This window comes from Leptopilina boulardi, unplaced genomic scaffold, assembly GCF_019393585.1.
Source record: "Leptopilina boulardi isolate dan_hultmark-lab unplaced genomic scaffold, ZJU_Lbou_2.1 LbouV2_302, whole genome shotgun sequence".
Lineage (NCBI taxonomy): Eukaryota > Metazoa > Arthropoda > Insecta > Hymenoptera > Figitidae > Leptopilina > Leptopilina boulardi.
Window position 1 is genome coordinate 889,548 of NW_026137866.1, and position 25,755 is coordinate 915,302.

A 25,755-nucleotide genomic window follows, 5' to 3' on the forward strand; every position below is an offset into this window, starting at 1 on the left:
GAAATTATATTTTTTTGCTTTTTAGTTTAAATAAAATATTTTTGGTGTAGTTATATTTTTTTTTTATGCTATTGCCAGAGAAAAATAAATTATTTCTTTTGGTTTTAAAAATTTTTTATTCGAAATATTTTTTTCTGACAATAACATATATTGTAAATAGAATAAATGTGCTTTTGTGTGCTTTTTATCCTATGAAAAAATTTCCCTAAATGTGCAAATATAGACCATACGAGAACATCATGGAATAGTGTACAGCCAAGGAATTGTGATCCAAGGACTGAAATGCGTTGTGACGATGGCCATTGTATTTCCCTTCATCAAAAATGTGACAATAATTTTGATTGTCGTGATCAAAGTGACGAACGTGATTGTGGTAAGGGCCTCGCTTCATTAACAAATTTTTCTCATTTTCCTTTTTTTTTTCATTACCTTTCCAACATTTTCCTGGTTTTTTTTTTTTTTTAAATACTCTAGAAACCTAAGAAATTTTTTTTATTTGTAATTGAATTTTATTCATTGAAATAAATTAAATAAATCACGTTTTCAAAATTTATATTAATATATATATATATATATGAAACTAAATGAGATTATTTTAATATTTGAATGAGAACATGTCTTTACATATGTCGGTAAAATTCTCAAAATAATTTCTCCAATATCAATGTGACAATTTTCATTTTCTTTTTTAATTGCGGAAATATTTTAAATTTAATTATTTAATTTTTTTTTTAAAGTCGAGTAAAAAATCGAAAAGAATAAATTTATAAATGTGCGCTTAAATGTGGAAAATGTCAATATTCAATTTTTTTTTTTTTTATAACAAATTCTTAGAAAGAAAAGCTTTTAGGGTGGAAAAAAATATAATATATAAAAATTAGTCAAGTGCTTTTGCACTCGGGAGAAATTTAATTGGGTCAAATCAAGCGCAAGGCTTTCTTTCAAGACAAACGCATTTTTTTTTTTTTATAGAATATATAATCATTTTTAAGATATTTACAAGTTATTAAGTAGTAGAAAAAAATTTATTGTATTTGATTTTATGTGCAATTATAATAATAATTAATTAAAAATAATTAATAACAAAATAATAATAATAATAATAATTTTTTTTTTATAATTGTAATTAATTTATTATTTCCCTAATAAAATCAGTAGTTGATCTCTTGTTAAGTAGTACAAAAGATTTTAGTCAGACGCGACAAAGTAGTTACAGTTAGTACGCGTCAGACAATATTTTATTCTTTCTGTACGTCTTTTCAATTTAATTTTATTTTTAATAATTTTTCTATAAAAAAAATTTCTATATCTTGAAATTTCCGTAGACATTAAAATAAAATTTGACATTTTCAACAATTTGACAATTTATTGGGTTATTAATTTTTAATTAATTACTGATGCAATTTTTTTTTTTCTTTAAATATAATATCAAACATTGTGCATAATCTATTTTAAAGACTGCGGTCTAGACAAAATAATTACCATATTATCTACTTTTATTTTTTATTATTTAAAAATTACTTTAAATTATTAAATAAGAAGAAAATAATTGTCGAAATTGCAAGAATTTTTTGCGAAATTATGGAAATTTATAATTTTATTTTTGATATTTATTTAGCGAATATTTAAAAAAAAAGATTTCAAATAATTTTTCATTCAGTGACATATATATTTATAATGAATTTATTAATTATAAATTAATTACAAATAATTGTAATTATTTATAATTATAATTAATTAGAAAATTAATTATAAATTATAAATAATGAAATTAATTATAAATTATAAAATTAATTATAAAAAAAAATTTTTGGAAACGTGAGCGCATGAAAATAATAACTGCTTTTTTAAAATAAATAATTAATTTAAAAAAAAATATAAATGCTGATTGGTGTTTTTGAAGCTTGTTGTCAGCTTTTTTTGTGTGTATGTCGCAAAAGGAGTCTGCGTTCCTGGGGAATGGAAATGTATGAACAACGAATGTATTCTGGAAAGCGAAAGATGCGATGGGTTGCTTCAATGTGTGGACGAATCAGACGAAATTGGTTGCGGTAATTATAAAATGCTATACAAAAGTTATAAAAGTTTTTTAATTACTTTTTTTTTTTTTGCTTATACTCCCATCTATACTGCAACCATCACACACCTTTAATTATTATTATTATTTATCAGAGAAGAGCACAGTTTATTAAATTTTATTCACTAATAACTGGTATACAATATATAATTTTACATACGTGGTACTTATACGGAAAATTTTCAGAAAATATTTTCATATTTTCAACACTCGCATTTAATATTAGTCAAATTTTAATTATCCTTGTTTTTCCAAAAACAAAATATTATTTATAATAATGAAATATTATTTTAATTTATATATGTAAAATTAATTAAATTAATTATTTCATTGTTAATAATAATAATGATGGTTGTAAAATCATTCAGGTATAAAAAATAATTTATAGAATTTATTTTTGATATAATGCGGGAAAAATGTTCATGTATTTTATAATAATAAAACCGAATAATGAACTTAAAAATGGACACTGAAATTGGAACATTAAATCAATAAAATTATGTATATTTTTGAATTTCATATAAAAAAAAAATTGGGATAAAAGAAATTCACGTATTTTCGTGATATGATGATTTATTTTTTATTTTTTTATGCATGAAAAAAGGGTAAATATTTTTTTTTAAAATTACTTTTTTTCTAACTCAATTATTGTACTTACATTCTAATTTTTCTTATGCTCTCGGAATGACACGCACCCATAAAATTTCGCATGTATCTCGTAAATATTCGAAAAATTTATTCCTTTTCTCCCTTAAATTTAAAATAATAATCGAACGCGGATTTAGATAATAAAATTTTATTTCTTGGCATACACAATAAAAATATATTTTTTACAATTTTGTGAAACATTTTTTTTTTTATAGAAATATTTACATAATTATTTTATGTTTGTGTGCTGTTTAAATATTTTACAGGTGCATACAAATATTTATTCTACAAACAAGAAATAATTAATTAATCTATAAATTTTCATTTTTGTTAAAATTTTTCGTTGAAATATTATTTTTCATATATTTAATTTTATACAAGGATCTACTTTTCTTCTATGCATATTGGATGCTTGAGCACGTTTTAAAATAGAAATTTATTGTGGTTCTTCATTTCTTGACTCGATTATGTCACCATTGAGTGGGTTTGTGAGAAAAAAAAATCAAAAAAAAAATTTTTTTTCCCCTATTACTCCTGAAGCACTGATAATGTTAGAAATGCATATTATAACTATATAATCCACATGGTTAAAACTGTCTTTATCTTATATAAATTTATTCCCTAGAATGTATATATATTATATTTCCATGAGTTGGTCTTCATTGAAATGAAAAATTTTACCGAATGTTTTTTTTTTTTATAATCTCGAATGCACTTTGAACTGGTTTGATTATTACCCTTTGTCTGTTTTTTCAGCACAGGTTGCCTGACTGTACATATTATGATATATTGTATATTATATATTATAAATTTTTTTGTAAATAAGATGTTAATTAAAAAAAAAACAATGGGATCGTATTTGTTTAACTGTTTATTGTTTCAATATATTGGGAATTAATATTAAAAAGCAATGTGCACGATTTTTTTTTTATTTTTTTCACTTTTTTATGTTTTGTAAACAATTTTTTTATTTTTATTATGATTAAATTTACTTTTTTAATGTAAAAAAAAAATTATTTTTTTTTGTATATATTTTCATATATTTTTTTAATTTGAATTTATTTAATGAAACGTGCACTTGACTAATTTTTTTGTGCTATTAGAAAAATATATTGAAATCTCACATTTAATTTTTATAATTACAGAATGTAAAAATGACGAAAGAATGTGCGCTAATGGTATTTGCATCAAAGCTGACTTTTTCTGTGACGGAAGGACCGATTGTTTAGACGGAAGTGACGAGAGAGATTGTAGTAAGAATTTTTTAATTATTTTTCACAATTTTCATTTTAATTAGATTCTATGAAAATGTTTTTTTTTTATTAACAAAATTTTCACGCAGAATATAGCTGGTAAATTGTTTTGTATATATATTTTAATATAAATTAGTAATTTATTAATAAAAATTAGTAAAAAAATTTTTTTATTATTTTGTGATTTAATGACTTATTTAATTAATTTATTGAAATAGTAAAATTTTTTTTTTCACAGAAAATCACAACGAAATTCCAAGTTATCCAAGTTGTTCACCTAATGAATTTACATGTGCCGATGGATCTTGCATTCCAAGCTCGTATGTTTGCAATCATAGGCCTGATTGTTCAGATAGTTCTGATGAAATAAATTGCCGAGGTAAATTTTATTAATTAATTGTAAAAAATTGCACTTGATTTTTTTTTTTTTTTTGGAAAATAGAAAATTATTCTCACGAAATTATTAGCCTTGTGGCACGATCACAAAAAAATGAATTGCATAATAGATTATGTAGACTTGTAGTGAGATGAAGTGCCTTAATGCTGCAAGAACCAGCTAACCATGGTGTTAAATGTTTTCAAATTATTTAACATTCTTTTATTTACAGATACATCAAATTAAAATTAAATGACAATAATAATTTTTCAAATTTAGATTTTATATATCTAAAAAGTGTATTTAATAATTTTTTTCAGAGATTTTAAAACAGTTTTATGTAAAGATGTAAAAAAAAAATTCAATTTTTATTGAAAAGTAGATAAAATGAAATTAATTGAAAAATAAATATTTTTTTTATATAGATTTTTTTGAGTGATAAAAAAATGATTTCTTACATAACACTGTGGTTCAGATCGGGTTACTTCTAGGTATAGAAGCTCCGGATAAAACCTCTTCAATGGGGCATCCTGAGAATGTGGTGGTAGCCCACCAGAGTCCGGATATTGGGTTTTTCAGCCCAAGTACAGGTGCTGATAACAATCTACTGACAACAATTCAAAGTACAACTAGGACTTGTATAACGGATGATTTTATTTGTGCCGATGGCACTTGCATTCCCAAGGCCCATCACTGTGACCATTTCTACGATTGTCGCGACTTTAGCGATGAACAGTACTGCTTTGGTTAGCCAATCTTTATCCCCGATAATCTGCTGGCATTCGAAAAAAAAAAATTTCAATATAATTATTTTTTATAAAAAAATTTTCTTAAATTTTAGTTTCAATATGAAAAAATAAATTTCAAATAATAGAAGGGATTTCAGAAAAATTGTAAAGAAAATTTTTTTTCAACTTTTGAATAATTTTTATTTTTTTGAAAAAGTACAATTCACTTTTGATCTATATATGATAGAAGAAAATTGTAAATAATTGATAAATATTTTAAAAATAAAAAATTTCTTGAGAGAAAAATATAAAATAAATTTTGAAAAATGAAATAAAAAAAAATGCCTCGGATTATCTTGGTGTTACGTCGTTTCCTGTCAATCTGTGTTAGCAGCCGAATAGACAATGTGTAGGTTGTTGACGTTGAAGTAGAAACTTGCATAAAAATCTGGTCCTGCAGATTCAAATGTCAAGTTTGTCAGATTATTGGTATCACAGAGGAATTTTTTGTAATCGATAGTGCATCTTTGCCTGGTTTTAAGTATATATATATTTCTTTTTCCGTAGGTGTAGAATTTGTTTTTAGAATCCATTCGCACAATTTGTGATATTTCTTTATTAAAAAAATTTTTTTTTTCATCTTAACAATAAAGAAAAAATACGATACAAATTGAGAAAATGGACAAAGTAGAAAATAATCGAATTTTCATCATCATTAAATTTCATCAAAAAAAAAAAATTCTGGTAGCTATTCATATTTTCATGTCATAAATTAGAAATAATTTTTTCGTATTTGTGTTATGTTCTTATTATAAAGTCGATAATTTTTTTTTCTCAAATATTTATGATAATCTACCTTATTGAAGCATAGTTTAAATTTTTTTACAGGAATGATATATTTTGTGAAAGTATAGATTATCATGAATTGTAATTATGAGATCTGGATGTTGTAGAAACTTTCAGTAAAGAGTAATGTATCATTCATAATTCATGATTTTATAAACATGTCTCGTTAATTCAAAAGGTGCGCAGAAAAATTCGTTGTCTATTTCTTTATAACCAATTGAATATTCATTATTTATTGAAAATAGTGTACATTAATTAAAAAGATAAATCAGGTGTGTGTAAATAGACTTTTTTTTTAAACAAATTCTCAAAATAATTTTATTATTTAGAGAAAAATTGTATTTAAATTTTTAATTATTTAATTTTTGGAAAAAATTGTATTTTTCTAAAAATAATACGTATTTATCATATTTGAGTAATTCCGATTTATAATAGATGTTAGATCGTTTTCTTAGTCAATAATGGTGGAATTTCTTTTTATGTGCCATTATTAATTGTATTTTTTATGTGATATGTTTATCTCTATACAGTCTGTGCTCGATTAATATATTATATTTATATTACTTTTGTGAAAGAGTTTTATTTAAATTTTTCACGAAATTTTGAAATTAATTTAAAAATGACTTTTTCTAGGTTGCACTCGTGATCAATTTCAATGTTGGAGTAATGGTGTTTGTATTCATGGAAGTCAGAGATGTGACAGAATTTACAATTGTGATGATGGTTCTGACGAAACTGATTGTCGTAAGTCTATATGTGATAATTAAGTAAATTTTTTCAGAAATATATTAACTAATTTTCTTTTATTTTATTTATTTGTGATTAATTTAGAAATTTTTCTTTATTTTTTTTTCAGCGAATATTGAAGAAACAACACGACCGGGAGCTCATCCCATGCCAGGCTGTCCTGGAAAATTCATGTGTCGTTCTGACAATACGTGTTTGCCTCTATCTGCTCGTTGTAACGGAATTACGGAATGTAGAGATCGCTCCGATGAAGATCATTGTGGTAAATATAATAATAGAAACAAAAATAATAATCAATTTCACTTAGGAAAAATATATTTATTTTTTAAATGTATAAAAATACTAATTCTTTAAATCAAATCAAAACTGTTTTGATATTTAGAAAATTAGAAAACATTTTTCAAAATTTTTTTAATTTATATTACTAATTTTTTTTTTGTAAATTAAGAAAATTTTACAATTGGAATTAATTTTATCATGATTGTCTGAAAAAGAATGTCAACCTGACCATTGGAGATGTGAAAAAGGTCCTTGTATTCATATATCATTGAGATGTAATCATATGATAGATTGTCCTTATGATAATTCGGACGAATTGGACTGCGATTTCTTTGATAGTGAGTTGTTATGAAAAAAAAAAACAAAATTCACAGGAGTGTTTCGATATTTTTAATAATTGCAACCCTTTTTTTTTAATATGGAAATGTTTTTTTTAACTATATAAAATCTATCTTAGCTTTGTCTCAAAATACTCTCTCTAATTTTCTTTATTCAATTCTAAACATTTTATAGGTATTAAAAAAAATAATGATACTATTTTAAAAACATTTGCCTTGCCTATAATTTTTTTTCTCTTTTTTCTCTCACCTTTCTTCTAGATCTTCTTTTTCTTTCTGTATGAATAATTTAAACTTTTACTTGAATAAATTCTATTTAAACATATATGTAGGGTAAATGCGAGTAATTCCGATTATTTGGCAAAAATATAATCATTGCGAATTTGTGAGTTTCAAATTTTAATAATTCTTTAATTTAATTATTCAATATAAAAAAAATAAAAATATTTTCTTCTTTAGTTTTTAAATTTATAATATCTGACTGATGACCAAAAATAGAGACAGTTGTCCGACTTCTACAAATTTTTATCCTTTCTTATTAAAATGCTTATATTTTATTAAATATTGAAATATTTTTAGCAAACATTTGACATTATATTTCTAAATAAGTTCTTTAATGAATAATGTGATACAAAAGGTTGTAGATATTTTTTATTTCAAGACAAGAAAAAAGGGATTACCTTAAAATCGTGCCTGACTACTTCCGCTTTTACCCTATTTAAATTATTTATATTAAACAAAAATATTTCTTATTTAAAAAATAACTTTAATAATTATGCAAATATTTTAACAATTTAATAAAATTATAAAAATATAAAATACTAATTTTGTAAATTAAATTACAGGTAACTCCTCCTTGGCCGATTTGGATTTAAAAACATATCCAAGTGAACAAATTATCAAAGAAAGTAAGTATTTTCATTATTTGATAATTATATATAGTTTTTAACTTATTCTATCCTTAATCGAAAATAGAATGTTTTCTTCAAGTGAAGAAAAGTGAATAATTAATTTTATTCTCACATTTAAATTGCACAGAAATAGTATTTGAATTATTTTAGGAGTATAAAAATAATATAATATTGATTTTCATTTGGAAATTTTTTATTTAGAATATTATATTCAGAGAGGAAATCAAAATTTATTTAATAATTAATATATTTAGTATAAATTATATTAAAAATTGTAATAGCGAAAAAAATGTTTTTTCCATTTATTTATTAATTGAATGTTTGTTTCTTTGTTTTTCGCTACGGCCAGACCCAGCGAAATTAGGTAAGCCTGATTTTAAAAAGATATTGAAAAATCATGCTATATTAGTTCATGTGGGTATCATTTCAAAAAACTTTTTTTTTTATTCACAGTTGAGAAACAAAATTTTGTTATAGGATTTTTTTTTTGTCACTTTGAAACATTGATTTGAATATTAAAGAATAAAAATAAATTTTAATACACGTATTCATTATTTTTTATTTGGAAAAAAAAATTCTTTATATTATTATAGTTATGCAATTTTTTTTTTTTATTTAATGTTGTAGCTTTAGCTGTCATGTATTCTTGCAACACAAACATTGTATTATATTTTTTCACTGAACACATACATATTCACACTAACATAGATAAAAAAAAAAGGTGAGCCTTGAACGCAATCAGAATAAAAACTAATGTTGCCTGCAGGAGAAAGAGAGAGAAAGAGAGACATTAAAAAAGATCATTCCGCTCAGATTTTGTAATAAAAATATTTAAATTTAAGCATGACATCGCATGAACTATATGGAATTTCTTTAAAATGGGGTGACAGACGTTTTGTCAGTATATAAAAAAAATCTTTTCATGAGATGAAAATATAATTAATGGTTTATTGAAAATAAAAATTTACATTACTTTTTTTTAATTTATAATAGAAAAATTGAATTTTATGTTTAAATTTATTGTTTTATTACATTTATTTAACATTATTACATCTTGTACATTTTTATTATTCATATATATCAATTTTACAAAAGGGCAAAAGGGATTTTATTTTCTTAAAAAATTAATTTAAATTTTTTATTTTAAATAGGTCGAGAAGTTGTGTTCCAATGTCGTGATGAGGGACCACTTCGATCTAAGGTTCGTTGGATCAGAGGAAATGGTTTACCACTACCACCAGGCAGTACAGATGTTAAAGGACGTTTGGAAATTCCAAATATTCAACTCGAACATGCTGGAATTTATGTTTGTGAAGCAATTGGACATTATCATAGTCCGGGAAATCAGAAAATTGTTAATCTTCAAGTTGAAAAGTGTAAGAATTTTTAATATTCAAAAATTAATAGGAAAATTAATTAATAAAAAAATATTTTTCAGTTGAATTTCCAACAAATCGACCACCACAAACTTGTGGTTATGATCAAGCAACATGCAGCAATGGTGAATGTATTCCAAAATCCAAAGTTTGCGACGATGTTTTCGATTGTTCAGACGGATCTGACGAAATGAGATGCAGTAATTATTTTATAATTTTTTTTTGAAATTTTTTGTTTAAAAAATATTTTTTCATTTTTTTTTTTAAATTACAGAGAAATATGGTTGTGAACCAAATGAATATCGTTGTGCGAATAAACAATGCGTAAGTAAATTGTGGCGCTGCGATGGAGATAAAGATTGTAGCGATGGAAGTGATGAAGAAAATTGTGCGCCAACACCTCCTGGTTCACCATGTCGAAACAGTGAATTCCAATGTAGAAGTCATAATCAATGTATACCGAAAAGTTTCCATTGTGATGGTGAACGCGATTGTCAGGATGCAAGTGACGAACTCGGATGCTGTGAGTATTGAATTTAAAAAAATATATATAATAGAAAAATATAATTTTTACAAAAATGTCAATTTTTAGCTCCCGTCTACATCACAAAACCACCTCAACCAATGGTGATACTAAAACCAGGAGACGTTATGATTCTGACTTGTACAGCAACTGGAATTCCAATTCCGGAAATAAATTGGCGATTAAATTGGGGTCATGTACCAGCAAAATGTACATCTACATCAGTAAATGGAACCGGAACTTTAACATGTGAAAATATTCAAATCTCCGATCAAGGCGCCTATTCTTGTGAAGCATTAAATATCGCTGGTTTTGTATTTGCTGTACCCGATGCAATACTTGTTGTTAAACCGGAAGGTGAAAGAATATGTCCACCTGGAAAATTCAATGCCGATGCCAAGACACCAGATGAATGTATTTCGTGTTTCTGCTTTGGAGTTGCAACCGATTGTCGAAGTGCTAATTTATTTACCTATCAAATTCCACCACCTTTCGATCGACACAGAGTTGTTAATGTTGACACATCATCGGAAATTAAAATTGGAGCCGATGCTGATCGTAATTTAATTGGTGTGCAACCAATTGGTATCGATGGTGCACAATTAATTTCCTCGTATTATAATGAACTTAATAATTATAATATTCCTTATTTTGCCCTACCGGAAGTATTCCGTCACGAACAATTAAAATCCTATGGTGGTTATTTGAAATATACGATTAGATACAGTGGTAATGGAGTGCCAAATGAAGCGCCAGCGGTAATTTTGACAGGAAATAATATTACTCTAATTTATAAGGGTAAAGAAGTATTGCCACATTATGATACTGAGGAGAGTGTTCGTTTCTTTGAGGGTTATTGGCAGAAGAAATTGGGAAGATACGAGGAGCTTGCGACACGAGCGGATATTATGATGGTTTTGCAAAATGTTGGCGAAATACTCATTAAGTAAGTGTTTTTTTTTCTTTGATTAAGAAATTATTTTATTAATTTTTTTTTTTCGTTTACAGAGCCAAATATGAAGATTCGCCAGAATTGGATGTGACGATTACAAATATTGTTTTTGATTCTGCGGATGCAACGAATACGGGTCTTGGTTCTGCTGCTTTTGTCGAGGAATGTATGTGTCCTTCGGGATATTCTGGTTCATCTTGTCAATCGTGTGCCTCGAGTCATAGAAAAATTCAAAGTGGTCAATTTTTGGGTCACTGTGTACCGGACACTGTGGAAGTTTGTCCACCAGGATATTATGGCGATCCTTCGAGAAATATTCCTTGTCAACTTTGTCCCTGTCCACTTACAAATCCTGATAATCAGTACGTTTATTTTTATTTAATTCCTTTTTTTCTATTTTATTTTTGTTTTTAAATTTTTTTTGTTTAGACACGCTCGAACGTGCCGTCTTGGACCACGTAATGAACCAATTTGCGATTGTCCTGCCGAATATACTGGCGATCGTTGTGAAAAATGTGCAGCTGGATTCCAGGGCGATCCTTATAGAGGCAAATGTATACCAATAACGGCAGCATGCGATCCAGCAGGTAGTCTCAGTAGTTACGTTGATCCTCGAACGAATTCATGTCGATGCAAGGTAATAATAAAAATTTCTTTTTAAAAATTAAATTAATATCAATAATTAATAAAAAAAATTATTTTTTTACTATCTGCTTAATTATTTGGAAACAGTAAGTAATGATAATTTTCTAAAATACCTATCTAGAATTGGTACTTTTATTAAATAAATTTTTTTTTTCTTTTTAGCCACATACAACTGGTCTTTTGTGCGATGAATGCAAGGATAATGCTATTCGTCTACCCTCGTCGAAACATCTAAGATGTCTTTCTTGCTTCTGTATGGGTGCCACTAATAGATGTGTTGGTTCCAATTTATATCGAAGCGAGGTAAGAGAAAAAAAAATTTTTTTATTTTAAATATTATTTTATTTATATATATATAATATTCAATTTTTTAGATTCGAGTAACGTTCTCTTCATCTACAAGAGATTTTTCTTTGGTTGAATCAAGATCACCAAACGCTGAACCTATTGTTAATGATTTGAGAATTGATGCAGTTTCACGTGAAATGATTTATAGAAATTTCCCCAATCGTGGCAATAATGATGTTTATTATTGGCAATTACCGAGTATTTTCTTGGGCGATAGAGTAACATCTTATGGTGGTAATCTTAAATATACAGTTAGATATATGCCATCTCCTGGTGGGCAAAGTTCACGAAATAATGCTGCAGATGTTATCTTGATGAGTGTAAGCAATATTTTAATTAATTAATTAGTCATAGGGACCAAAAAAATATGATATTTTTACTATTCCTACAATTAATTTATTTAATCAATACTTTTTTATTCTTCTTCTCTCTTCTATATTTATGAATATTTATTAATTTCAGTCAAACAGTGAATTAATATTGCTTCACTATGCATCAAATAATAGAACGAGTTCAGCTGATTTTAATACACAACAAACATTTACTGTTCCATTGTTAGAGGAATATTGGCAACGTGAAGATGGCACAAAGGCTGACAGACAATATTTGTTGGTAGCATTGGCCGATGTTAAAGCAATTAGAATTAAAGCAACTTATACAACACACACTGATGAAGCTGCGTGAGTAAAATAAATTAAATTTCAGTATTTTTTATTTTTAGAATAGAAATTTCTTTAGTTATTGAAATTTAGGATAAATAAATTAGAAATTGGAAAGTTTTTTAATTGTCGTTTATAATAATAAATTTTTGCAGTCTATCCATGGTTTCGCTTGATACAGCAGAAAGATTTAACACCGGAAGAGATCGTGCTCCAGAAGTTGAGGAATGCAGTTGTCCAGCTGGTTACAAAGGTTATTCTTGCGAAGATTGTGATTTAGGATATACGAGAGTTGCTGAGGGAATATATCTTGGAAGCTGTGATCCTTGCAATTGTAATGGACATTCTAAATATTGCGATGCCGAAACAGGTGTTTGTAAGGTAAATGAAAATTACAAATAGTAACAAAAAAAAGGTCATGAAAATATAAAACAATAATTTTGTGAACAAAATTCTTCAGAACTGCGATCATCACACAACTGGCGATCATTGTGAATATTGTGAACATGGATACGAAGGGGATGCAACTCGTGGTTCTCCACACGATTGTCAACAAAATGGTACCATAACACCAAGTTGTGATCCAGCAGGATCGGAAAATGGTTTATTAGTTGGCGATCAGTGTATGTGTAAACGAAATGTCATTGGTCCACGATGTGATCGTTGTCGTCCTTCAACTTTTGGTCTCTCGATAAACAACACCGATGGATGTAATCAATGTTTCTGCAGCGGTGTTTCCAATCAATGTCACGAAAGTTCTCTCTATATTCAACAATTGCCAATATTTATTTATGATAATAGCAACAAATTCATACTTACCGACAGGTAATTTCTTTTTTTAATTCTAAAAATATTTCTGTACTAATATTAAAAAAAAAAAATATTTCAGCTCAAGACAAAAAGTCATCGATACAGTGTTTGATTTAAATATTGCAACAAATGAAATTGGTTACCGTTATTCGGGTTCACGTAGTCCCAGACTATATTGGTCCCTTCCAAAAGAATATACAGGCAATAAATTGACAAGCTATGGTTCAAATTTAATTTTAACTCAACATATTATAACACAACCGAGAGCGCGTACTTATTCAGATCAAGATGTCATTCTCTTTGGAAATGGTATAACTCTTTATTGGAAAAATTCCCGTGATTTAGTTCCTGGCGTTAAAATGGTAAGTTATTCAAAGAAAAATTCAGTTTTTAAAAATTTGATTTTAATTTTTCCTTTGCCTTTTTTTTAGACCTACAATGTTCCGTTTAGAGAATCGGAATGGTATCGACTAACTCAAGAAGGTCCACGTCGTGCTTCAAGAATTGATCTAATGACTGCTTTAACCGATGTCGAGGCAATATTAGTTCGAGCTACACATAGCGAAGAAATGATTGGCACTTATATTAGTGATATTATTTTGGAATTTGGAAGTCAATCTTATGGTTCACAGCGAGCAACACAAGTTGAAATTTGCACATGTCCCGAGGGTTATGATGGTAATTCATGTGAAAATTGTAGAAGAGGATATTTCAGAAGTAAAAGTGACAGATCAAGAAGTCTACTTGGCAATTGTGAAAAATGTCCCTGCAGCAATAATGAATTAAGTTGTGATTTAAGTCGCACTGGTCAAGTTATTTGTCACTGTGCACCGGGATACACTGGACATGATTGCTCTCAACTTCGTAAGTAGATTTATTAATACTAATTTAAAACATTACTAATAATTGTACATAATTATTGTAAATATTATTTTAAGGCTGAATAATTATTTACAGCAATTAATCTTTGAAAAAAATTAAAATTTTTAATTTTTACTAATTTGAGAAATAGTAGCTTATCTAAATAGCTTGAGTTTTTTTTTTTCCTAATGAAATTTTGCATGAATTAGACGAGCTCAGGGTAGGTCTTATGCCCGTGAATGTTGAAATGTCACCAAACACTGTCGTCAATTTCACATGCAATTATGAAGTACTGGCGGAAAAATTTAAGATCATTTTCAATTTATCATCATTCGAGGGAAAACCAATAACAGCTAAGGGTTTAAAACTTAGTCATATGCATTGGACTAGCTATGGTGGCTATCGATATTGGAGTGTCAACATTGGAAGAACTCCATGTCTTGTCGAATGTTTTATATTGGATAAACAGGGCAAAGAACTGGCTCGGATCATGACGTCTGTGAAACCAGGTTTGGCGGACTACGGGAAGGGTTTTCGTATTAGTGTCCGTCCCTGGGGAATCTTTTCGGAATTTGGGAAAATTTAACTGCTTTTCTTTTCTCTCTTTCTAAAATTATTCTTTTTCTCTTTGCTAAGGAAAAGAGGCAATTTAAAAAAAATCTATAGAATCTAAAAGCTTTTGTCATTTTTCAAAATTTGCTTATGTGATCGTTGATGCTAAAAAAAGTTCTGTTTACTTAAAATTATAGTTTTCTAATTTATTCATAAAATACATTTCGAAAAATTCACTTTGAAAAAATAGAATTTATTTTCTATAGCTATGTGCACTTGTGTATATATTTATGTTGATATGATTCAATATCACTGGCGATAAAATAACATGTTTTTTCCATCATTTCTGTAAACAGGTTTTCCTGATTCATCCCGTAATCAAACAATAGACACTGGATATCCTCCGGAACCAACAATAACTGTCGAAATTACAGAACCTGCATTCCAAATAGTTCAAACTGGAAATACGGTCACATATCATTGTTCAGGAAAATCTAAAGAATCCGTAAGATATTGAAATTTCTTCTCTTTAGTTGAGCTTTTTTTGGGGGGAAAATATTTTTAATTATTAATTTATTTCAGAATCAAGTTCGAATTAAATGGGAAAAAGATGGTGGAAGACTACCTCCTGACAGAAGTATCGATGATGAAAGTGGAGTGCTGGTCATACAAGATGTAACCGTATCGGACAGTGGTGTTTATATTTGTCGTGTTACCGATGGATACGAAGTGGCAACAAGTAACGTCACTCTCTCCGTTGGAGGTAGATATTCTATTTAATTTCAATAATTGAAATTTTTTTTGTAGATTTACCAAAAAAAGAAAAAATCTATTTTTATTTTATTCCAGTATCTGAACCAACTGAACCCAGAGCTGAAATATCACCACGTTATAAAGAAGTCCATGAGGGTGAAAATTTTGAATTCCGTTGTCAAGCCACTGGATATCCACAACCGGAAATAAGATGGACCCGAGCAAATGGTCCACTGAGTCAAGAAACAAGAATTCACGGCGGTGTTTTAAGATTCACAAATGTAAGAAAGAGCGATGAAGATGAATACAAGTGTATTGCTAAAAATAGCGAAGGTGTTACTGAAGTAACAGGTGTATTGTACGTTAAAGGTAATTTTCATTTCACATTGAATATTAAAATTGAATATTATTTTTTCTTAATTTAAAAAAATTTTTAAATATTAATAATTAAATTTTTTTTATTTTTAGATTACGCTGAACCGACTCATTATCCGCATTCGCCGATGAATATTACACTTCAACCGACTGAATGGACAGGAAGTAGTGGCGATACTGTGCGTATAACATGTTCAGCTTCAAGAAATAGTCGAGTAACATGGACACGTTCGGGAAAAATTCCACTGCCCTATTCAGCGACTCAACATAATGGAGTTTTAATAATTCAAAATCCAATGCCAAATGATTCTGGTGTTTATGTTTGTACAGCAGTTAATTATGAAGGACAGGAGAAAAGTGAACAGGCACGAATAACAATTGTTCAAAGACAACAGGAGGTTCCAGTTGTTAAAGCACAACCCGAACGACAAACAGTTTCACAGGGTACTAATGCTGAAATAAGATGTATCGTCTCTGGTGAGCAGGGAATGCATTTCAAATGGACAAAACATGGTGAAACTTCACTTGGACCAAATGCTCAGGAGATGGGTGATACTTTGAAATTCCATAATATTCAAGTACACGATCGAGGAATTTATATTTGCCGTGTTAGTAAAGCGAGAACTAGTTATGAAGCTAGCGCTATGATCGAAGTTGAACGTAAGTAAATAATTTTTAATTTACTATTTTTAGAAAATTTAATTTTCTATCATTTCTTTTTTTTTTCACAGAACGACAATCTCCGATTGTGGAATTATATCCAAGTAAATTACAAACTGTATTAATTGGTGGTTCAGCGGATATGCAATGTCGTGCCCAAGGTCAACCCACACCGGAAGTACATTGGTCACGTGAAGACGGTCGATTATTCTCACATAATATTGAACAATTACCAGGAGGACTTTTGAGACTAACGAATATTAGTTACAATGATGAGGGTCATTATGTTTGTACAGCAACAAATTCAGTAGGAAGAGCAACATTAGCTTCAGAAATTGTTGTTCATTCACGACCAATTATTACCATTAGTCCAAATAGTGGAATTTTAAATGTCAAAACAGGAGATAGAGTGAAATTGATTTGCTCAGCTGTTGGTAAACCGCAGCCAAATATTGTTTGGACCAAACGAACGGATTCGTCATTCATGTAATTTTTTTTTTTAATTTGTTTTAAAAAAAAAAAAAAAATTGGAATTTATTTTTTGCCTTTTTTCAGGGATCCATTCAGTCGATCGGGAAGTAATGCGGTTTATGAGATTTATTCTGTTTCACTGGACGATGAAGCAACTTATACGTGTCAAGCGACAAATTCCGCGGGTGTTTCAGAAGAAAGTGTACATATTAAAGTTGATGAGGATATTATTGATCAACCACCAGCGCCCTGTCGGGGAGATCAACCATGCAATGAGGATATTTCTTATCCACCTTCTGTAAATATTTAAAAAATTAATTTCATTTTCTTTAATTTTTTTTTCTTTGACAATTTTTCTTTAAATAGAATCCCAATTCGGCGGTGGTGATTGAAGATACATTCAATAAAATACCAACTGGAGGAAAAGTTGAATTACGTTGTCAATTAAAAGGAAGAGATGTGGAGCACATTTATCTTGATTGGAAGAGAGGTGAACATCTTCAATTACCAGAGGGAAGTACAATTCAAGGTGGAATATTAACTATACCAGTTGTGACAAAAGAAGCTGAGGGAGAATACATTTGTCTTGGTCTTGATCATCATGGTTCAGTTTTATTCGAAGCGAAATCAATTCTCGAAGTTGTTTGTTAGTAAAAAGAATTATATTCTTTTTTTAATTATTATTTTATTATTTTTAATGAATTTTTTGCTTTTTAGCTGTACCTAGAATTGAATTAAATCCAACAAAACAAATTGTTCGTCCTGGTGAGAATCCGAGCATATTGTGTCGAGCAACAGGTGACGAGCCTCTTAAAATTGAATGGAAAGCAGTTGGTCGTGAAATGCCTAATTCAGTAACGAGAGATCGTGGTTATATTAAATTCCACGGAATTACTTATTCCGATGCAGGAAGATATGCCTGTATTGCCACAAATTCAGCAGGAAGTGCTAAAGCTGTTGCAGAAGTTTTAGTTAATGGTACATAAAATTGTTTCACGTTTTTAACGATTTTTTTAACTTTTCTTTATAATTTTTTGAATTTTTATCTTAGAAAACGAAGGAAATGTAGTTCGAGCCTTAGAGAGAGATATATCGACATTCGCTGGAAATACGGTTAGATTGAGGTGTGTTGTTCAAGAAAGAGCTGTTATTCAATGGAGCCGAGAAGGTCAACCTCTACCAACAAATTCACGAGCAGGTGATGATTATCTAGAATTATTCTACGTTCAACCAGAAGACAGTGGACAATACACATGCAAAACGAGTAACGAAAATGGTGTATCGAGCGATTTTATAAACTTAAATGTCAGCCGTAAGTAAAATTTAAATAAAATTATTTTAATTTTGTTTTCTATGAATTTATTTAAAAGCAAGTTTCGCAGTGAATATAAATTGGCTTTTGAAAATTTTTTGGCTTTCGCCTATTTCTGCATTGCATCATTTAGCTTCAAAATTACAAAAATAATTGTAAATATTAAATTGATCAAATTTAAAAAAGACTTCACTGTTGGAATCTGCAATTAATTTTTTTTTTTTTTTAATTAAATTTAAAATAAGACTAACACAGTTCACAATGCTTTTCATTCTATTAACAAAGAAAAAAATTATGTGGGATTGAATATATAATTATATATAAAGAAAAAATAAATAAAAATTACGACAGGATCATCGCTACCATGGTTTCTATCAAGTCAAATTCTCGTCAGATTAGGTTTTTTAAAAAAGCTCGCGTTATTATTTAGTAGTTAATTTGCTTGCGGATTGCATGCCAGTATACCGATCGCAGTGCAGACAGGGGGATTATCAATGCAGAAGTCTACTATGCATTCCGTTGGATTACTTTTGTGACGGCTATGCACAGTGCATCGACGGTACTGATGAACGCTTCTGCCGCATCACGCGATTCCGTCAAATTCTTCAACAACGACGTGGTTTGTTTTGAGTTCTGTGTATCGTGTGACGTCCATATTATATATATATATATTTATATATTTTGTAGTTTATTGTTGTCTTCCTCTCCTGGTTCAGAGGCCAATTTTTTCTTTGTTGCATATTTCCAAATGTCCGATTTTTTTACATTTCAATTAACAAGTTCTCTATATCTAATAGAAAAATTGTTAACATAGAGAAGCTTAGGAAAGTGATCCAAGCTTTTTTTTCCTTTTTTTTCAGTAAATAATAAATTTTTAATTAATTTCATAGTTCTATATAAAAAACACTTTTTTTTGGGGGACGAAAAAATAAGGCTTGAATCGAAAAATTCAAAATAAGGTGGAATGTTTAATATCTATAGAAATATGAAACTTAATTTTTTAGAAAAATTGTTGTGTTTGTAAAAATGTACCCTGTTTAATGGCTTATTGATAGAAATATTAAACAGGGTTTTAGATTAGTATTCGTGTATAAATGTATGTCTCGTAGTGAAGTTAGATTTCTTTTCAAAAATCTAGATTTTTTTTAAACAGTTTTTCCTTTTTTTTAAAGGACTTAATCTTTGTGAATCGTATTAATTGAGAAAAATATATATTTCTATCTAACAACGCTTTGGAAATATTTAATATTACCTTTTGAAAGAAAATTATTGAAATCATTATAATAATTGAAATATAGAAAAAAAAATTGAAATCAATTTTTTTCTTTTTGAAAAAGGAAAATCGCATTTTTTTTGTTACTATGTGGAATGAAATTAATTTTTTATTTCCAAGAGATGTTAATCTTTTTTTTTTATTTTAGCCGCTACTGCGCCTTACATTTCCGTGAAACCATCACAAGATCTTGTCAATATTGGAGATACTGTTGATTTAATTTGTTCAACTTCCGGTGTTCAAAATCCTCGATATTTATGGTCGAAACTCAATGAAATAAGTTTACCGCATAATTCAAGAGCTCATGGAAGTACATTGAGAATTTCAAATGCAGCTGTTAGTGACAGTGGAACTTATAGATGTACTGTAGAAAGTCGCGATGTTACTTTGGATGGTGATTACAATCTCGTTGTTCAAGGTGATTATTTTTTTATTTTAGTATTTATTTAAAATCTTTAGTAAAATATTGATGAAAATGTAATTATGTTTATTGCTTGCAATTCTATAATACGTAAGTACAATGTTTGGAAGATATATATTTTTTGAATTAGTTTATTTTAGTAATTTGAAAAATTATCTAGGTGGTACGGCCGACGCTCCAGCTATTGAAACAGTGTCAGCTCCATATGGATCAGACATTGAGATGAATTGCAGTCCCAATTTAGATCCTCCATTGAAATTCCATTGGAAAAAACTTGAAGGACAAATGCCATCGAATATTGATCCACATGAAGTAAAAGATTTTTTTTTCTCTCTATTTGAAAACAAAAATTTGAAATACTTTATTTAATTAATTTAATATTTTTTTTTAAATAGAATAAATTGAGGATTGAGAATGTTAAAGCGGAAAATGCTGGAACGTATATTTGTGTGGCAGACAATGGTCTTGAGACACTTGAAGTTCCAAATGTTCTAGTCGTAACTGGAGTTGTGCCATATTTCCATCAAGCTCCACAAAGTTACATTGCCCTTGCACCATTGACTGATGTTCAGCTTAAATTTAATATTGAGGTCTCTTTTAAAACGGAAAGCTACGATGGATTAATTCTCTATAATGATGAAACTCATCGTGGAAATGGTGACTTTTTGTCCTTGGCTATCGTTGGAGGATTTCCAGTTCTCACGTGAGAAATAAATTCCCTTTTTATTTTTGTTATTTAATTCCCATTTTCTTCTTTTTAATAATTTTTTTCTTTTTTCAGATTTGAACTTGGTTCAGGACCAGCGGAAATACGTGCTAATAAATCAATTTCACTGAGCACATGGCATACTATTAAAATTCAACGTCTTCGCAAAGAAGGCAATATGCTTATTGATGGTGAAGGTCCTTATACTGTTTTTGCATCGGGTAGAAAACAAACACTCGATCTAAAGGAACCACTTTATGTGGGTGGAGTTCCACGTAATCAATCAATTAATGAATATGTGAAGAGGCGAACTTTTGGAAATGGAGTACAAGGTTTTGTTGGTTGTATTAGTAAATTAGTGATTGGAGAAACTCATATTGATTTAATGGGCGATCAAACGGAAAGCACTGGAATAACGAGTTGTGAAACTTGCGCTGAAAATTCATGTCAAAACGGAGGTGCTTGTCAAGAAGCTGCTGTAAAACATGGTTATAAATGCTTGTGTCGTGCAGGTTACAGTGGACCACATTGCGAATCCGTGGGACAATCTTGTTATCCTGGTAGGATTTTAAGATAGTCGAATATAATTTTTTTCATTTTAGAATATTTAAAAAAAATAATAATTTCATTGTAGGTGCTTGTGGAGAAGGTAAATGTGTCGACTTAGAGACTGGTTTCGTATGCTACTGTCCGTTTGGAACAAAAGGATCGAGATGCGAGCAACCAGTTAATATCCATAAGCCATTATTTAGAGATACCAGATCATATCTTGCATATCATACACCAAAAGCTGTTCGTCGGTAAGTAGAATTATTTTAATTTTAAAACCAAATTTTTCTCGCTTTTCACGACAAGTATATCAATTTCCAAATTATAGATATAATTAGTTTTCTCTTGTAAATTTATTTTACTTCTATAATTTTATAAGTTTTCTAAATCTAGGTTTAAATTAATTAGAAAAGATATCAACAGGAAAAAGTAATTTTCTCCTTTTTTAAAAATTTATTTTTAATACAAATCTATGAAATTGGATATCTAAATTTTTTTTTGCTCCGTACACGTATTTTCTAAAGAGCTTATTGATTTCTTTACAATTATAAAAATTGCGCACGGTTCTTAATTGTTTAACATTATTTTCAGGGCCAATGAGTACACGACAAAACAAAAACGATCGCACTTGAGATCCAGGCTACAACCACAAAACTTGCACTACACAAAACATTAAATTTAGCACAAAATTAATGCACCTTGAAATATCATTTTTTTTTGGTATCTAGCGATACTATTCGACAATCTTGCAAGTCAGTTTCTAGATTGTCACTCTCATTCTAAGTCGCAAAATCTTAGTTTTTTTTTTTTAATTATAAAGCTTTGCTCTCAAAAATATTTTGGTCTTATCAGTTTATTGATTTAAAAAGTAAATTTTCATTAGCTTTAGATTAATTTTTTTTTTTTATAAATAATTATGCACTTAACATATATATTTCGTTCGCCTAGTTATTCAAAGCGAATCTCGCGGTGCTATATAATTTTAGGACTTCAACTTAATTATTATTATTATTATTATTAATTTTATTAGTCTTATATTTTCTATTGTACAGCTTTTTAATCAATATATATACGTCAGAGATAATAGATTTATTAATATTATTAACAAATAATAAGACGTGATGTCACTGCCAAATCAGTCGCATTTAACAAAGAATATACAATTTTGCTTAGATAAACTTTGAGAAAAAAAAACAATAGCTGTGTGTATAAACATAAATGTCAATTGAAAAAAAACGTCACCGTTTGTACTTACTACATTATTATTTTTTTTTTTTGTATAGAATCGAACATCGATATACTCAATAGGCTTATCAAGCCTAAATTATATATATATAATATACATATATATATAAATTAATAAATATTTTACAAATTAATTTTCTTTTTCAAAAGGGAGTTTTTAATTTTATTTTGATTTCCTTTTTTTGTTACAATACACTGTAAAGCGTTTTTCTAAATCAGGTGAGTTATTTCTAATTTTTTTTTTTTTTAGCTTTCGCATATTATTTTCTTTTTTTGCTTTTTTTGCAAAAGAAAAATTTCTCCGAGACAAAAATTATTTTATGAAATTCGGGGAAATTTGGCAAATAATTTATCGGTGATTTTTTTTTGTTGGGAAGGCTTCATATCTAAAAACGGTTGATGTGGTATTTTTTTTTTTAAAGCAAAATAACAAAAACTGGATTTGGGTTACATTAAACAAAAATGTGTTTTTACCAGCCTTTGCTATTAATAATTCATTCTAAAATATGTTACTAATATGATTATTGAATTTTCAGATTAAAATTAGCAATGAATTTCAATCCATCTGATGAGAGTGATGGAATTCTAATGTACGTTTCACAAAGTGAGGAGGGTCTTGGCGATTTTGCGGCTGTTACAATAAAAAATAGACACGTTGAATTTCGTTTTGATGTTGGTACTGGAATGGCGATTATCAAATCAAATATTATTGTACAACCTGGTATTTGGACACATATTTCTGTAAATAGAGATTATAAGCAAGGATCATTGTCCGTTCATGGTGAACCACCTGTTGAGGGAAGATCTCCTGGAGCAGCACGAACAATGAGTTTAAATACACCTTTATACATTGGAGGAGTTGATAGAAGGAAAATTATTATTAATAAAGATTTGGGAGTTGATAGAAGTTTTCATGGTTGTATAAATGAGGTAATTTTAATTTAGTAAGACTATTTTTGAAAGCTCTTTTTAATTATAAAAATTTTCAGTTGGAAGTTTCTGCAATGAATATTGATTTACTAAAATCGCCCATTGATTCTGTAAATGTTGAAGATTGTTCATCAGTTCATGAACAAAATCAAACAATTTATCCATCAACAACGCAATCATCTACTTTAATGACTACACTATATAATCCATGTGTTTCGAATCCTTGTATTAATGGATTATGTCAAAGTACAAATAGTTATGATTATTCTTGTACTTGTGAATATGGCTATGTAGGAAGAAATTGTGAAAATGTTTTAAAACAATGTGAATTATTAGTTCCTTGTAGAAATGGAGGCACTTGCACCGATTTACAAGGAACATATAAATGCGACTGTCTTCTTGGCTATAATGGACAAAATTGTGAAAAAAGTATGTAATTAATTAATTTCATTTATAATTTAGATTAATAATTTATTTTTGTAATTTTAGCCGCTGAATTTTCTTACGACGTTGCATTTAAAGGCGACGGTTGGTTAGAACTCGATAAATCGATAATGACACACGAGGAAGAAAGAGAAGTATTAGGTTTTGAAATAACGACAAATAAATCAAATGGTTTGATTATGTGGCATGGACAAACACCTGATGATTTACGTCCTGCTGATTATATATCTCTAGCAGTAGTGGATGGGTAAAAATGTTTATTATATTTCAAAAAAAAAAGATCGTTACTAATTGTAATTTTTTTTCAGATATGTGGAGTATCAATATAATTTAGGATCTGGACCAGCAGTAATTAGAGTTGCGGCACAACGAGTTGACGATGGTGAAAGACATAGAATTATTTTAAAAAGGCAAGGAAGTGATGGAAGCATTGAATTAAATGGCGAACATATGGAAAGTGGTGTGAGTGATGGCTTACAGCAAACTCTTAATACTCGTGGCAGTGTTTATTTAGGAGGAGTTCCAGACTTTGCCATGACCTATGGAAGATATCGAGATGGCTTTTCAGGATGTATTTATACACTTGAAGTTCAAGATTCTGGTGCAATCGATATTGGAGAAAAGGCGATTAGGGGAAAAAATGTTTTACCTTGCACAAGGTAAGCGAAATTTTTTTTTTTTCACTAATTCCAATTTTATTAAAATTTAATTTTAATGTCTTTCTGAGAAAAAAAAATTTAAATCTACATCACTTAAATTTTTCATGCTACTTAGAGCAAGATGGATTCCATCTTCGCTTGTATTTCCAGACGCGGATACTGATATCTTCGATGCTTTTGTACCTCCACCACCTGTAAATATAATTCATCCGAAACCCACACCTAATTTTGCTTTTCGAAATATTGACTCTTTCTTTCTTTTGCCAGTCACGTGTCTTTTTTTGATAAATAGTCAACTTTTGTCACTAACAAGATTTATATGTTTATTTTTAAAATAATTACCCATTTTAAAATAATGCACGTTTTCTAAATTAAATGTACAAAATTTAGAAAATGGGCATTTTTTAAATGCTTATATTGTCAATGTTATTTGTAACTAATGAATTTGTAAATTATTGCTTTTCCTAATCATGGAATTGAACGATTGAGGTATGTTTAACTGATATTAGAAAAAAAGCAAATTAAGTTATAATTTTATTTAAATAACAATTGTCTTTTTTCTTTTTCAGTGACTTGAGCAATCAGATTTAATTACACCAATAGCAAAAAAAAAAAAAAAAAAACCAAGAGGTGTAATATTATTATAATGATTAAAACAAAAATGCTTGTGCCTGAGAATCTAATATGATTCTTTTTACGACAAGTTCTCATCGATAGATATTCAGACTGAACGAGAACGCTGTAAATAATATAAACAAAAAATGTGAACGCCAAGATTTAATCCCTGAAGCGATTTACAATAGTATTTCTTTTTCAATTATTTAATTAATTATTCAAAATAATTAGCAGTTCTTTTTTGAAGAAAGTGATAGTTACAAAACTAGTAATTATTGTAATATACCATATCACGTTATTATTGCAATCGAACTAGCAAAAAATTTATAAATAGAAAATTAAAAAGAAAATTCAGTAAGAAGAGCGAAAGCACAAATTGAAAGTAGTTGTTTATATAAAAAAAAATAGGATAA

General features: G+C 28.4%; 1 protein-coding gene across 1 annotated transcript in view; it reads left to right on the forward strand.

The window, feature by feature from the left end:
- Nucleotides 1-25,389, forward strand: part of LOC127282868 (basement membrane-specific heparan sulfate proteoglycan core protein-like) — a 96,026-nt gene extending 70,637 nt beyond the window's left edge. The window contains exons 16-56 of the mRNA XM_051307418.1: nucleotides 3,871-3,978; nucleotides 4,217-4,357; nucleotides 6,562-6,672; nucleotides 6,785-6,937; nucleotides 7,170-7,292; nucleotides 8,138-8,200; nucleotides 8,553-8,567; nucleotides 9,355-9,579; nucleotides 9,642-9,779; nucleotides 9,854-10,102; nucleotides 10,172-11,048; nucleotides 11,111-11,416; nucleotides 11,484-11,691; nucleotides 11,862-12,002; nucleotides 12,074-12,367; nucleotides 12,510-12,727; nucleotides 12,862-13,087; nucleotides 13,167-13,531; nucleotides 13,596-13,878; nucleotides 13,948-14,380; nucleotides 14,587-14,886; nucleotides 15,286-15,434; nucleotides 15,512-15,692; nucleotides 15,779-16,051; nucleotides 16,151-16,717; nucleotides 16,789-17,203; nucleotides 17,273-17,486; nucleotides 17,555-17,834; nucleotides 17,906-18,166; nucleotides 18,240-18,500; nucleotides 19,922-20,191; nucleotides 20,355-20,506; nucleotides 20,590-20,897; nucleotides 20,976-21,460; nucleotides 21,535-21,700; nucleotides 23,231-23,624; nucleotides 23,684-24,053; nucleotides 24,114-24,315; nucleotides 24,377-24,727; nucleotides 24,843-25,216; nucleotides 25,297-25,389. Of these exons, the coding sequence (XP_051163375.1) occupies nucleotides 3,871-3,978; nucleotides 4,217-4,357; nucleotides 6,562-6,672; nucleotides 6,785-6,937; nucleotides 7,170-7,292; nucleotides 8,138-8,200; nucleotides 8,553-8,567; nucleotides 9,355-9,579; nucleotides 9,642-9,779; nucleotides 9,854-10,102; nucleotides 10,172-11,048; nucleotides 11,111-11,416; nucleotides 11,484-11,691; nucleotides 11,862-12,002; nucleotides 12,074-12,367; nucleotides 12,510-12,727; nucleotides 12,862-13,087; nucleotides 13,167-13,531; nucleotides 13,596-13,878; nucleotides 13,948-14,380; nucleotides 14,587-14,886; nucleotides 15,286-15,434; nucleotides 15,512-15,692; nucleotides 15,779-16,051; nucleotides 16,151-16,717; nucleotides 16,789-17,203; nucleotides 17,273-17,486; nucleotides 17,555-17,834; nucleotides 17,906-18,166; nucleotides 18,240-18,500; nucleotides 19,922-20,191; nucleotides 20,355-20,506; nucleotides 20,590-20,897; nucleotides 20,976-21,460; nucleotides 21,535-21,700; nucleotides 23,231-23,624; nucleotides 23,684-24,053; nucleotides 24,114-24,315; nucleotides 24,377-24,727; nucleotides 24,843-25,065 (10,499 nt within the window). The 3' untranslated portion in view covers nucleotides 25,066-25,216; nucleotides 25,297-25,389. The remainder of the gene's footprint in view (nucleotides 1-3,870; nucleotides 3,979-4,216; nucleotides 4,358-6,561; nucleotides 6,673-6,784; nucleotides 6,938-7,169; nucleotides 7,293-8,137; nucleotides 8,201-8,552; nucleotides 8,568-9,354; nucleotides 9,580-9,641; nucleotides 9,780-9,853; nucleotides 10,103-10,171; nucleotides 11,049-11,110; nucleotides 11,417-11,483; nucleotides 11,692-11,861; nucleotides 12,003-12,073; nucleotides 12,368-12,509; nucleotides 12,728-12,861; nucleotides 13,088-13,166; nucleotides 13,532-13,595; nucleotides 13,879-13,947; nucleotides 14,381-14,586; nucleotides 14,887-15,285; nucleotides 15,435-15,511; nucleotides 15,693-15,778; nucleotides 16,052-16,150; nucleotides 16,718-16,788; nucleotides 17,204-17,272; nucleotides 17,487-17,554; nucleotides 17,835-17,905; nucleotides 18,167-18,239; nucleotides 18,501-19,921; nucleotides 20,192-20,354; nucleotides 20,507-20,589; nucleotides 20,898-20,975; nucleotides 21,461-21,534; nucleotides 21,701-23,230; nucleotides 23,625-23,683; nucleotides 24,054-24,113; nucleotides 24,316-24,376; nucleotides 24,728-24,842; nucleotides 25,217-25,296) is intronic.
- The last annotated feature ends 366 nt before the right edge of the window (nucleotides 25,390-25,755 follow it).